Below are 14,333 nucleotides of genomic sequence, written 5' to 3' on the forward strand. Positions count from 1 at the left end.
AGTGAAGGGGTACGAAATGCTCGAGCGACCCACACGGTTTGGTAGGTCAAGCTCGACTCCGTGAGCTCCAATTGTGAGTCTTGGCCAGTGGCGCCAAGCGCGCGCCGACGAGGCACCGAAATGCTCCCGCTCCTAAATCGGCAATTGCTCGGTCGCGTTGCTTTTTCGTCCCCGCAAACAAACACAAGATCAGCCTTGTTCGAATCACGAATCGCGAATTGTGAATCGTGAAGGCATGGACGAAGCAAAGTTGGCTGACTTGTGCGCTGAGAGTAGACGAGTGGCTGAAACCAAGTCTCAGCACTGCAAAGCATATGCGAAGGCGACAAGCATGTGGGTATTCTCAAGGCGCACCATGGCTAGGTCGAACGTTGATCAGTCAAACCTAAGCAGAAGCAATGCTCGCGAGAGGACTTGGTGGCGGGTTAAGGGGTCAGTAAGCTGTGGCTTTCCGTACACTGGTAAAAGGACTCGTCGTCGGCAGAACCATTCCCCAGTCATGGGTGTAATCACAGAGATGACAAGCACTATGGCTTGCTTGCCATCTACGAGACAGCTCCGAACGGCACGGGACGAACAGAACAGCCACGTCGGCGAAATCGACCATGACCTGACCTGGCTTGGTCCCGTTCGCATTTGACCGGCATGAACAAGTGCAAGTGAAAAGTGCATTCAAGCAACTGATTGGACCACGGTTCAAGCTCGGTTGCTATTGTACAGCAGATCTGTAAACCATGTGGGAGGTCTTTCTTGAACCACGTTGCTGACAGCTACCGGGCCTGAAATAGCGGCACTGGGCTCAGCCACGGTGTGCACCTTATCTTGTGTCTCGTTGGGCTCTCGTTTGTTGACATGACGGCCAACCTTGACGGCTTTGTAGGAGGCAATTGCCCCTTGGAACGGATCGTATTCCTGTGGTCTTGGTGGATTGAGTGGTATTGAGCAAGTGGGCTCTTCTGCTTGAGGCAATGTAGCAGATAGACCAACTTGGATATTCACGAATCGTGACTGCGAATGCGTGTGTCGAGCAGCGCTGTGCGACTCTGTTCGGGGATGGCGACACGGGACTTTGGTTCCCACGCGCGTCGGTCCGGCGCTTCTCCGACCAAGCTCCTTTTGACTGCATAATCGTGAATCTTTGTGGCCTGGACGGGAATCTCTCGTCAATTCACGGTTGTTCGCTAACTTACAAACAGCCTTGGAGCATTTACAATTTTATTACATGTGTATCTATTTTGGTGAATCGGAAATCGTGAATGGTGAGTGGTGAGTGGTATATCGTGACTTGTCAGGTTTGTGCGGCCTCGCTGCTGCATCGGTGGAGACAAATGCGAGTAGTCGCCGTGTTGGAGAGCAACCCGTATCGAGGTTCATTAACTCAGGCTTCACACGAGTGTCCACAATCTCGACAATCACAACTCTTGACCTGCTCGTTGGCCGTGTTGGCCTCGTCAGCATCGAAATTTCGAGCTATCGTTACTGATTGTGCACTGGACAAGTCGGGGTGGATGCGAGTTGGCTGCCCACCTGGACGGCCAGTGTTGCGTTTCTCGGTTCGCCGTGCAACAACGACCTAAGCTCGGATGTCGACTGTATACGATACCTCTTGTAGCTTAGCTTGTCATCAGATCCTCCTTTCGTCTTTACCAACACCATCCCTGCCACCACGATCGACACTTGGAGCATCTCATCATCCACGCCGTGTCGTCCGACTTTGCTTTTTCTTATTGCTCCATCTCGTCGCTTGCTCAACGCCGAAAATCTCGCTCGATTTGACCATTGATTTCACTTGTCTGGAAAGATCCTTTCAAGAAAGCAACCTCTCAAGCTCTGATATCTGATCCTTGGTCTGTGATCTAGGATCTAGGATCTAGCGTACAAGCGTTTACAGCCGCGATTACGCAGTCCGCCTTGCCGGTAGATAGCCTTAGCTGTTGTACGTGATCCTTATCGATTCAACTCCTTTTACCGGGGCTTTCGCTTTTTCCATCCCGACTTCATATAAGCACACGATTAGACTCGAATCCGGACTGCGCGCACCAACGGCAGTGTAAGCGTCGCTCGTCGCGTGTCCATTGTTTCCACCGCTGCTGCATCGCGGTTCAGCGTTACTTGCATCGTTGCTCCAACTATCCTCCGGACAAGCTCGGCTGGGTTTTGGCTTTCCGTGTATATCCAATTCTGGGACGCCGGCTGTTCATCTCGCTCTGGTGACCAAGCTTGCTTTCATTAGCGCTGTAGCGCAACGTGCACCCGACAATGTCGCCTGTTCCCACACAAGACTCGTCCTCGATGCTGCCGAGTACAATGCAACACGCTCACACTTCGTTGGTTGAGCCAGCGCAAAAGCTTGGGTCCGATTCATTCTCGTACGCTCATCTGTGCTCTACTCGGTCGCACTCGCATCCGATCCAAGACCACCCGTTTGCAGCGGCGTCCGAGTTTTCAAGTCTCGCATCACCAACCTCATCAGCGTCGGCTTCAGACCATCCCACTTGCACGCCAGCATCGTCGGGGATCCCTTCGCCGTTCGAAGAGCTTGCAGAGTCCGACATGCTCAAATCCTCGGGACAAGCGGATTGCGACTCGAAAAACACGCTTTTCGACCAGTGGAGACCCACTTCACACTTTCTTGGACCTCATGGCTGGATGAACGACCCATGCGGTCCTTCGTACGATCCACGCACCGGCCTTTACCATCTGTGGTATCAATGGAACCCGAGCGGATCCACGTGGGGCAATATTAGCTGGGGTCATGCGTATAGCCACGACATGGTCCACTGGACATGTCGTCATCAGCCCGTGCTGAGTCCCGGCGCGAATCATGACTCAGAGGGTGTGTTTACCGGATGTGTGCTGCAAAGAGCATCGATTGGCGCTCCAGAGCAAGCTGCATCGAGCGCAGAGATGAGCGCGCTCTACACGGCCGTCTCCAAGCTGCCGATCCACCACACTCTGCCCTACCACTACGGAAGCGAAAAGGTGGTGCTTTCAACCTCGGCAGATGGAGGTGAAACATGGACTCCCCAAGGCATCGTCGTACACGGACCACCCGAGCATCTCGACGTGATCTCGTGGCGCGATCCGTACATTGGCGAGTGGCCTCTTCTAGATGCGCTCCTTGCACGCGAGACTCGCGGGCTGTACGCACTCATCGCCGGTGGGATCAAGGACACCACACCAACGACGTTTGCTTACTCGATCGACGCCACCGATCTGAGCCAATGGACGTTTGTCGGCACGCTCGCCGACGTCGGCGTCAATTACAAAGCGGCTCCGTACGGTATTGATCTGGGCAAGAACTGGGAAGTTGCCAACTTCTTCACCATCACCGACAAATCCAATGCGGCTCGTAGCACGGCAGCTGAGTATCTGCTGATCAACGTCGAGGGATGTACCGAGCCGGGACCGGCACGACAGCCCGTGTACATGAGGTTGGACCTCGATGCGACTCAACAAACCGACGAGGGCGAGATTCGTCTTGCATCAGCACACGTGGGCTTACTCGATCACGGATGCCTGTACGCGGCTAGTAGCTTTCACGATCAAAAGCACAATCGAAGGATCATGTGGGGCTGGATCACGGAAGACGACTTGCCCGAGGAGTATTACAACACACAGGGATGGGCTGGCTTGATCTCGCTGCCGCGTGAGCTGTTCCACCATGCTTCTTCGTGCGAACTCGGCATTCGGCCTGCAATCGAGGTCGACGAGCTTCGGCGCGGTGCACAGCGCATTTCGGTCTCGTCGGACTGCATGGTGTCGCATGCCATTCTCGAGCTTGCTGAAGCTGCGGCGACGGATGCAACTGCAGATGCAGATGCGGTGGCAGTGGCGAAGGCGGAGGCGGAGGCGGAGGCGGTCGAGCTCGGTGTAGTGCATGTACCCCAGGTCAACAGGCGCTCGTACGAGCTGCAAATCGAGCTGAGTGCCGATCAGCCTGGCTTGGTCGTAGCGCACAGCAAAGACTTGTCGACTCGCACACTGGTCTACATTTCATCTTGCGGACAGCTGGTTGTCGACCGCTCGCTCTCGGCCGGTCAGACGTCGGTGATCGCAAAACAGATCAACGTAAACACTTGCACGCTTCGCGCCCCGCTCTCGACTCAATCACCCACACACAAGCTGCGCATGTTCCTCGACAACTCGGTCCTGGAAATCTTCCTAGACGATCTCATCGCGCTCTCCACGCGCATCTATCCGGATCCAGACGACGTGCATCTGTCCATCCTGACCAACCCTAACGCAAAGCCTCAAGGCGACGTCCATATCTGGCAAGGGCTGGATCGTGCGATTCTTGGCTGAAGTTTTCGTCGTGTCCATGTCTCATTTCACTCATTGTATAAACATGCTCATAATGTCACTGTGGTTCCAAGTTATACCAGCATTCCGTCGTCGCTGTGGGATACAAGGCTGGAGCGGTTCATGGCACTAGAGACCGATTTGCGAGAGAGCAGACGCGAACGAGCGCACGGCAGTCCACACGCCCTGTTTTTCGTTGCTCTGGTACGACGCGTCTGTGTCGGGGGCGGTTTTGAAGACGAGCAACAAGGTTGCTGTGGGCGCAGCGAAAAGCACCTGGGCGTGCGCATGGGATGGGTGCAATGTGATGATTTCGAGCGGATGTTGTGCGCCTCTGGGACCACTTAGCGTGTAGTCGGTAGTGGCGAGCGTGATGGACTTGGCGTGTTGCTTGAGCAGCTCTGTGCTGACACTGGGCGCTGTGGCGCTCGTGAACACGTCGAGCAGTGCGCGCACCTGTTCGCGCTCGAAATCCTTGGCGAATGACCGTGGCGATGCGTGCACCGCTACTGCATCTCGATCAAACATAGCATACTCGCCAATTCCCGACGCTTGCGGTAGCAGCCGTTGCGCCAAATCGGAAACGTGCACCTTCGACATATCCGTCTCTGTTTGGCGCTGTGTGTCAGAGACCGAGGTCGACAACGCTTCAGTGCCAGAACGCGTGGTTGAGTCGTGCTTGATGTCGGAGCCTCCCATCGTGGCGCGTGCGAGCGCGTGCGGTGCAAACGCGCAAGTAAGAGGCAGTATATATCTTGAGCAGCTGCACACACAAGCACAGAGCTTCTTGTGTCCCGCACTCAAGTAACCGCTTCTGCCCTTCAAATCCTGCAACGGGCGGTCAAGCCGCGTCGGTTTGAATGTCAACTGACGCAATACGTGCCGTAATCATGAATCTTCTGACGTTGACATGAGTATACCCTTGCTTCGCACGAGATCTTGCCACTCACCGGATTCCACTTCAACGCACGAGATATGGACTCATCACACACATATTCTGTGGATCCGCGGACGTCGCTGCGCAAGAATTTCAGGCGAAATCCTCTCACAAACACACATCCTTACCAAGCTAAGCGAAGCGCAGCGGATGAGTGATGAGTGACGAGGGACGAGTGATCCTGGCGGAGACACAAGCGAGGGCAGGCACAAAGTGACAGTTGAGCTGCACGCAGCAACGCAGGATTCACAGTCGTGAGTCTTGGGGTGTGTCAGCTACGCGCTGCCTCCACTTACTTGCACGGCGTAAGTGGAGAGGTGCGCGTTCACGGTACGCAAAATCGAGCAACGATCTGGTCATGCTTGGATCAGCAGTTGCGAGTGACGAGTAATCAGGCTAGATCGAGCAAGAAGCGGCGAATTCGTGATTGGTAAACGAACCACACTCGAGAGTGCTCGATAACCAAGCGTCGAGACCGTCGACGATCGTGCAGTAGCAAGACGCTCGCTTTGGCAGCTTGGTCCAAAAGAGAACGCGAAGAAACGCACCAAAAGGTATACTCGACCGCGTCCACGTCGAGAATCATGCAGCCACAACCAGATGGAATCGGCGTGCGTCGGCGGGCCATCTTGCTCTTATCCGCAACCGCTGACGGACTCGCACTTGAAGCGCCGCACACTCGCGGCTCGCTCGTGCCCCCCACATGCACATGCTTTCACCATGCCGAACAATAACCACCATCACACTGCATTTCGAGCGCGGCTTCTCGAGAGCACAACAGCAGGGTATACGAGCAACATGAAAAGAGTGTGAGTGCTGTGTGAGAAGCACGAGCAGTGCGGTGCAGCCAACAGAAACCAACGCAAAAAGGAGTAAGGAGTGTTACGTGATTCAGAGCCTCTGGTGAGCAGAGAGGGGGGGGGGGGGACGAGTGATAGATGATGAGTGAAAAGCTTGACTATCGGTTGGTCGGATACGCATGCGTCGCGGAACAGATAGAAGCGGTGTGAGAGGCAGCAGCAGAGCATGTGACTGAAGTGGAGCGTGTCAAGCGACTCGCGGAGCTTACGCGTGCGAGCGGTAGGAGAGGCGTTGGCGCTATCGCGTTGGCGAGCGCCATGGATTGCCATGGATCTACATGCTCGTCGTGCTCGATTGCAAGCTGTGCGTGGCAATCGTGGTCTCTTGCATTTGTAGGCGTGCGACTCAGCGCACACTGTTTCGAATAGTGTTGCTGCCATTGCTCGACGCGGTGCGATCCATGTTGCAGTGCGCTGCAGCGGTACTTGGGATTGGGCTCCATGGTATGCGGACGTTTCGCCAGACTGTCGACCTTGCCCTGTGTTGGTTGCATCTCTTGCGATTCCACATGTGCCTGCTTCATTCCCTCAGCCACCACCTTGCGGTAGATAAGATTGGATAACATGACCATCGTGTACAACGCCCCGCTCAACAGGTACATCGGAGTATACCATCCAGTCTGAGACCGGCTGAACAGGTACAGACTCGACAACGCGCTCACCGTCATCAGCACCTGTCCTTGAACGCTGTAGATAGCCAAGCGGAAGATGACCTTTCGCGCATGATCCATGCTCGTCTGTTTCCACATAACCATGAGTCGTGCCACTGTAGTGACGACCATGGATAAGTCGAGTAGAACGTAGACCACGGTCCAAGAATTGATGATCGCTCGCACCCACCGTTGTTTCGCCGGATCCAAAAGATGCGTTTTGAACCCGACCGCGTAGAATGCCGCGCCGAACCAGTTGATCAGCGTCAGCTGTACCGCAATACCAATCAGCGCGATCGACAGAGCCAGTCTGACAACCATGGAATGCGGATCAAAGAGCTTACTGATGCGCAGGGCAAAGTACGTCTGACCAATCGCAACCGCGATACCTTGGAGCGTATGGAAAGGGATCACGTAGACGTCGATCTTGTTGACGTCGTACCCGGTCTCGGAGTAGAGCTCAAACAGGTTGCCCGTGTAGGATTTCACGAAAGCGTACAGCGCAAGCGAGACGTTGCAGCCCACCGAGACGAGCACTGCCAACTTGAGGATCCATGGATCGCGACTGCGACCGCCGAACAGATGCAGGTAGACCGCCAAGAGCGCAGAGTTGACTCCCGCCATAACACTCAGGACGAAGCTCAGGACGAGGTATGGTCCGACAGCCACAGCCATCGAGATGGGCATACCGGGAGGTGGCTTGGCGTGCGCGTACATGCCCTCAGGGTTGAGGGCGGGCGCTCGAGATGCGTTCATGCTGAAGTGATGCGCGCGCGCCGAACGATCAAAAGCAGAAAGCCAGTTCTACGCTTGTATGATGGCTTGCAGGGTACGAATCAATCGTGAATTGCACCAACTCTCTCTTGGCGCTCGTTATATACGTGTCGACAAACGTTGCCATATGCATACGCAAAGCCCCGAACCCAACATCCGCCGTAATCCACGCTCAGACCCCACCCAACTGCATTTGCCCACAGGGGGCTCTCGATCGCCCACCAGACACAAGCAATGCAGATGCAGATGCAGATACAGCTTGAGCTGCGCTGTGCAGAGGTGCCTTATCCGATTGCATGTTCTACGTTCTGCGCACCGACAGCGCGGTTTCGCAAATGCCGGCAATTGGCACGCGAACTGGCCATATCAAATGGTCAAAGCGCCCGAATTCACTCGGCGCATTCTCTGCGTCTTCCACTAGCACGCTCGAGCCCAGTTTGCACGGATCGCTACGCTGGTGCTCGTCACTCTCGTCACTCTTGCACGACGTACAGAAGCGAAGAGATGCGCAGGTGTTTGTTTCTTTTGTTCGCTCATTCACCAAACCGCGAGAGGTGCAACTGGCGACACGCGCACCCTAGCGCGACCATGCCAAGAATTCGATTCACGACGACGCTATCGACCCGTGACAATAGTTGAGACCATTTTCAGCATCCTTGAATACGCTCGACGCAATCTGATCCATTGTCATTCACAATTGACGCTTGTTGCCAGTGGCGTTGCACTCTTTCACGTTGCGCGTGTCACTGCACACGTTTGTAAAACACCGAGCGGCATCGCTCCCAGACATGAAACGCCACAGGATCCGAGCGTCGCTGCTCGATCACAATCGTGCGAGCACGCACCAGCCTGTCCGCTCACCCAGATCCTTGCACCAACCCACCTGCATCAGCCGGAACACACGCACAATACCGGCCACACTGGCACAAGCTCCACCCACGACAACCGAAAAGAGCCCATCTTTTCAACTGATATTGATGCGTGATTGTTGCAGCACGGTCCACTTGGCCAGTACATAGTGTGGCTAGCAACGCTGCAGATAAACGTCCCAAGCAGCAGCCTCGATCTGCGCCCTAGGCGCCTCCCTACCTGTCCATCGGTGGAACTGATGACACCCCTGCTCCAAGAGAATTGTTATGCCCGGAACGGCGGCCCACAGCTTCCTTGTGGGAGCCTTGGTAGCATTGGTACCAATAGCTAGCTCGTGGTTGGTGTTGACCTGTTGTGCAAGTTGCAGCAGAGACGTGTAGTGCGGTTTGTAGCTCATGTCGATCACCACACCTCCAGCAGGATTTCGGAGCATGCACGTCGGGAGATGGATCAGACCGCGCGAAGATGCGTCCAGGGTAGAGCCTTCAGCCGGGATGTTGGAGACCACCACAGACGGCGATTGGTCCGCAGAAAGCTGAGCAACCTCGTCGAGCGAAGTGAGGACGCTGACATTCCATTCCGGCGGTACCTCGCGAGCGAGCTTCTCGGCGTTGGCAAGTGTTCGGTTGAACAGTAGAATCCGCTTCACGCCCAGCCTGTACAGCGCGAACAAGGCAGCACGCGCCGATCCGCCAGCACCGATCACCAAACCCGTCAGGTTGGGATCCGCCAAATGCACCGTTCGCAACGATCGCCTTGCCAACGTCTCAATCGCAATCCAGTCCGTGTTGTCTCCAACGAGCGAAGTCACGACGCCCTGAGCATCTCGAATTGGGATGATTGTGTTGACAGCACCGATCGTTTTCGCCTCGTCTGTCACCTCGTCCAACAGCTTGATAATGTTGAGCTTGTGAGGGATCGTGACGCTAGCGCCGCCAAAGTCGGGCGATCGCACAAACGCAGCTACGGCATCATTAATCTCGGTCGACTCCAACAGCTCGTACTGGTGCGGTAGACCGAGAGCTGCGAAACCGGTGTTGTGCAACAACGGGCTCAGACTGTGGCCGATGGGGCTGCCAAACAGCGCAAATCGACGCGCATCAGCCTGTCCGATCAGAGACAGAGCGGTTTGCACCTGTCGGAACGACAGCTGTCCAGGCGCAGCTTTGAACGGCATGGCTTCGTGCGTGATGGGCGTGAACACCGGGTTGACGATCCGACTGAGCTGACCGACGGACCCCATGTTGACGGCGAGCAGAGGTTTGGTCGCCGTCGCCGACACCTTGGCGCGAAAGCGTTCCAAGCTGTAGTTATCCTCCATCGTAGTAGCCTTGCCGATGATCTTGGCAATATCGCCGAAGCGGCATGCTTTCTCGTAGATCTTGGCTGTCGACTCGCTCTCCCAATCCAGACGGCCCGACCAATCGTGCCAGGAGGCAATGATCTGACTGTTGCCCTTGGCTTGCACGACGGCCGAGAGCAGATCGTCATCCCATCCAAGCTCGAGGTCGATGTACTCGCAAGCGTGACGAAGCGCGAGGCTGATCAGTTCAAAATACTCGTGTTGCTTGCCATCGGGGAACATTCCGCCCTGCGAGTGCGTGCGCACGGTGAAGACGATAGGCAGCGAAGTGCGGTGACGGAGCGCGGCGAGCTGGTTCTTGACGTACTCGGTCGGAGGAATTTGGGGCGTGGTCACTGGTTGGCCAGACGGGTTGAGCAGATCTGCGCGGAACTCGAGAGCGTCCGAGCCGCTCTCCATGCTTCGAATCAGCTCGAGCTTAGGCACCACGTCCGGGAACGTGAGACTAAGAAAGTAGGTGCGTCGTCCACCCTTGCGACTGTCGACCACAAGATCTCTGATCTGATTCGTGTCTTGTCCCACCACAAACTTGAAGAAGCGTGCCACTTCGGTCTCGAGACCAAACTTCTTCTGGATGGTGAACGAAGGGTCGGGCACGTTCATCGCACAGGGCTGGATGGCCAAAGATTCGCCTTCGGAGTACGAGACGAGTTCGGCCGACGAGCACTCGCTAAACCAAGGGTTACGGCGGCGATAGACGTCCATTACTGGTTCACCGTAAGCAGGGCGATCGCTGGTAGCCAGGAACTTGACGATCGCATTCGTGTCACGGACAATGTAGATCACCGGACCCTTGGTCTGCGCATATTCGGCCAGGATCTGCCTGCAGGCTTCCGTTTCGACGACTCCACCGCCGAGCGAGATGAGCGCGCCGCTAGGATGACGAGCGATGAGTTCTTGCAAAATCTCGAGCTCCTTTTGACGGAACGCAGGCCATCCGTGCTCTCGGACAAAGTCGCCCAGACCGTCCTTGGCGCCGAGCTTCTCGTTGAAGACGACGTCGGCGTCGATGAAAGTTCGTGACAATGCAGCAGCACCGATTGCGCCCAGGAACGTCTTTCCGGAAGCACGCATGCCGATACAGATGATGGTCGCATGCTTGCTGTACTTGCGTGGGGTCAGTGCCTTGCCACAAGTCAGCTGGGAGAGGCAAGTGGGCGGCTTGCCGTTGGTGCTCGCAGCGCTGGCCTTGGTAAAGTGCGAAGGCGAGATGCAGAGGCTTGGCGAGCATTCTGGATCGACGCCGTGAACACGGATGCCGAGTTTGCGCTCCAGATCGTCCCACCAGTTGGGCCACGTCTTTTCGACACATCGCTTCTCCTCCAAGATGGCACCAGGCGCCAAACTGGCGAGCACGGAGAAGGCCATGGCGACGCGATGGTCGTCGTAGCAGTGCACGCGGACGTTGGCGTGCAGTTGACGGTAGTCGATGCCAAAAATCTCGAGGCCGTCGTCGTGCTCCTTGGTGTTGACGCCGAACTTGGCGAGCTCGTCCATCATGGCACGAATACGATTGCACTCCTTGACTCGTTGGTTGGCGATTCCGGTGATGCGAGTCGAAGGTCGAGCGTTCGAGGTGGAACCGTTGGCGGGCGAGTGAGCAGCGACGGCGAGCAAAACGGATGCGGTGAGGAAAGCATCGGTCATGGGCTCCATGTCTACCAAGCCGATCTGACGGAGCTGACCGAGCTTGGGGCCAATGACAGTGGTGGAGGTGGCGGTTTGGACCACAGTGCAGCCCATTGGTTCGAGGACCTCTTTGGCGAAGCGAGCGTCGCCCTGAAGCGAAGCCGAGCCGATGTTGGGGACGGTGCACTCGGTGCCAGTGATAGCAGCGATGGCCAAAGGATAAGTGGCGCTGCTGGCGTCGCTCTCGATATCGTAGACGTCGGGCGATACGTAGTGGCCCTTGGGGATGCGGTAGGTGTTGGAGGGACGACCGGTAGTGGGATCGAGGAGACGCTCGACCTTGATACCGAAAGTGGCCATCATGGCGATGGTCATATCGATGTAGAGCTGTGAAATCACCTGGCCGCCTACGAGCTCGAGCACGACTTGCTCAGCAGCGTAGGGGGCGCACAGGAGGATGGACGAGACGTACTGGGATGAGATGGTGGCCGAGAGCTGGATCTTGCCTCCCTTGAAACCGTGTGTGGTGCCCTTGACGGCGAGTGGCAAGCAACCGTGGCCCTCGAGATAGTCGATCGAGGTGCCGTTGGATCGGAGTGCGTCGACAAGTGCAGCGATGGGGCGTTCCTTCATACGCTTGTTTCCGGTAATGACGACGGGGTGCTGGTTGCCGTCGTTGTGAACCAGGCTGACGACGGTGGCCATGAAACGAGCAGCTGTACCTGCGTTCTGCAGGTAGATCTGCTTGTCGTTGGCGGGGCGAGCAAGAGCACCGGCGTTGCCGTGGACGACGATGGTCTCTCCACCGTCTTCGAACTCGAAGCGTGCGGCTTGAAGATCGTGGAGACCAGCCATCATGACCTGGGTGTCGTCCGAGTGGAGCATATTGCGAAGACGGCAGGTGTTGGTGGCCAGAGCAGCGAGGACAAGAGCGCGGTTCGAGATGGACTTGGAGCCAGGAGTGGAAAGGGTGACCTTGGGCTTGTTGGGTTGCTCGTGGATGGGCGTGACAGTGGCGGCGAGCGAAAGAACGCGGCGGATAATGTGGTCGCTGACGGTGGAAGCCATGTTTTGGACCGTGTCGCCGATGGAGCTGAGGAGGACAATCTTTTTGTTGGTACCCGAGTTTTTCTTGTCGACCTTCATGATATCGAGAAGACGATCGACGGTGACATCGAGTGACTTTGCAAGACGGGTGACGCGCGAGTCGGAGAGCGAGACGGGCAAGTCGTACTCCTTGAGACAGCGGGTGAGACGGCCGATGGCGACTTGGCTGAGGCCGTGCATGTAGCGGGCGACCTCGGCTTCGAGGATCATACCGATCGAGATGCACTCTCCGTGTAGCATTTCGGGAGTCAAGACGGCCTCGATGGCATGACCGATGGTATGGCCAAAGTTGACAAGGTTGCGGAGGCCAGTCTCCTTTTCGTCGATGGTGACAATGTGGGCCTTGACACCGACCGAGCCACGGATGACGTCGAGCAGCAGAGACTGAGACTCGGTGCGAGTCTCGAGCGTCCTACCTTGGTCGAGCGGAGCGTCTTTGGCAAAGGGCCCAAGCACAGCGGATCGAATGGCGGGGGCGCTTGACTCGAGTTTGGCAAAGTCGATGGGGTCCCAGATGGCGGCGGTTTTGACGACCTCGGCCATGCCGTTGCTGAATTCGCGGACGGGAAGCGTTTTGAGCCAGGCAGCGTCGATAAAGACATAGTTGGGCTGGTGGAAGCTTCCGATGAGGTTTTTGCCAAGCGGATGGTCGATGGCGGTCTTGCCACCGACGGCCGAGTCGACCATGGCAAGGAGGGTGGTGGGAATCTGGACAAACTTGAGGCCGCGCATGAAGGTGGCAGCTACAAAGCCAACCAGGTCGCCGATGACACCACCACCAACAGCAAGGACGACGGCATCTCGGGTGACACGATGCTCAAACATCCAATCCTCGATCGCATTCTTGCCATCTCGGCTCTTGGAAGCTTCGCCGGGAGGGATGACCTTGGTGAGGAGCCTCCAAGAGTGAGACGAGGAAAGATGGACGGCAGCCTTTTCGAATTCACGACGAAAGGCGGTGGTGACGCTGCATCTTGCTTCAAGGTTTTGGTCCGTGATGAGGACGTAGGTGGAAGATGGAAGCGTGGAGAGAAGCGTCTTGGCGATATGAGGAATGAGGTGATAGCCGAGATGAATGGGAGTATCCAAGCATCGGAGCGTGTGGATGGTGGCACCAGAGAGCGGGTCGGTGGAGGGCGGAGCGTGGTAGGAGGGCGTTTTTGTCCTAAGCACAGGCTGTTGTGCTGACGCTGTGGACGTCATGATTTCAAGGGCGAGCAAGACGCTAGACGCCGAAAGACTATGCAAGTGGTTTCAACGAGTGGAGCTGGTCGTTTTATAGAAGGACAAGCACTCTGCTCGTAGATACACCTGATGGACAAGCGCTACGATTGGGGATGATTGGAAATGGTTGTTTTGAGTGCGTTGGATGAGGAGAGAAAAAGAGAGTCGACGATCGAGGTTGGCGTAGGAGAGCAGGGCTCGATGTGATACGTGTTGGTTCAAGCGTCGGTGGCAGCCAGAGCTAGAGTCGATCGGTTGTCGTGATGAGCCAACCTAGCAACGCGGGATGACCGTGTGCAGACGGCCGAGGTTGGGGATCGAGTAGGAGCGTGCTGGTGGAAAAGAGGTGAGGTAGAAGATGGAGAAAAGCAAGAAGAAATGAGCAAAGCCTCGAATCTACGATCAACGAGTGCCACAAAGTCACACACCACACACCCAATTTTGACTCGACGCCACAGGCACTTTAGCACAGTCACCCTCCTCATTACCGTTACCGTTACCGTTACCGTTACCGTTACCGTTACCGTTACCGTTACCGTCACCGTCACCGTCACTTGTGGTTTTTACTCTGTGACTGTCACAATTCGTTTCGTGATTGGGAGTAACGAGTAACGAGT

The 14,333-nt window shown here is 56.2% G+C and overlaps 4 protein-coding genes across 4 annotated transcripts; 1 reads left to right on the forward strand and 3 right to left on the reverse strand.

Moving 5' to 3' along the window:
* Nucleotides 1-2,259: 2,259 nt before the first annotated feature.
* Nucleotides 2,260-4,305, forward strand: UMAG_03605 (uncharacterized protein; the record flags this gene model as incomplete). Its single annotated transcript, XM_011391727.1, has 1 exon — nt 2,260-4,305. The coding sequence occupies one exon, from the start codon at nt 2,260-2,262 to the stop codon at nt 4,303-4,305; it is 2,046 nt and encodes a 681-aa protein (XP_011390029.1).
* Nucleotides 4,306-4,431: 126 nt separating this feature from the next.
* UMAG_11505 (uncharacterized protein) lies at nt 4,432-5,001 on the reverse strand (the record flags this gene model as incomplete). The annotated part of the gene is made up of 1 exon (XM_011391806.1): nt 4,432-5,001. The coding sequence occupies one exon, from the start codon at nt 4,999-5,001 to the stop codon at nt 4,432-4,434; it is 570 nt and encodes a 189-aa protein (XP_011390108.1).
* Nucleotides 5,002-6,197: 1,196 nt separating this feature from the next.
* UMAG_11506 (uncharacterized protein) lies at nt 6,198-7,505 on the reverse strand (the record flags this gene model as incomplete). The annotated part of the gene is made up of 1 exon (XM_011391807.1): nt 6,198-7,505. The coding sequence occupies one exon, from the start codon at nt 7,503-7,505 to the stop codon at nt 6,198-6,200; it is 1,308 nt and encodes a 435-aa protein (XP_011390109.1).
* A 1,042-nt stretch (nt 7,506-8,547) lies between these two features.
* Nucleotides 8,548-13,695, reverse strand: UMAG_03607 (putative pentafunctional AROM polypeptide; the record flags this gene model as incomplete). The annotated part of the gene is made up of 1 exon (XM_011391728.1): nt 8,548-13,695. The coding sequence occupies one exon, from the start codon at nt 13,693-13,695 to the stop codon at nt 8,548-8,550; it is 5,148 nt and encodes a 1,715-aa protein (XP_011390030.1).
* Between the last annotated feature and the right edge of the window lie 638 nt (nt 13,696-14,333).

This window comes from Mycosarcoma maydis, chromosome 9 (assembly GCF_000328475.2).
Source record: "Mycosarcoma maydis chromosome 9, whole genome shotgun sequence".
Taxonomy (NCBI): domain Eukaryota; kingdom Fungi; phylum Basidiomycota; class Ustilaginomycetes; order Ustilaginales; genus Mycosarcoma; species Mycosarcoma maydis.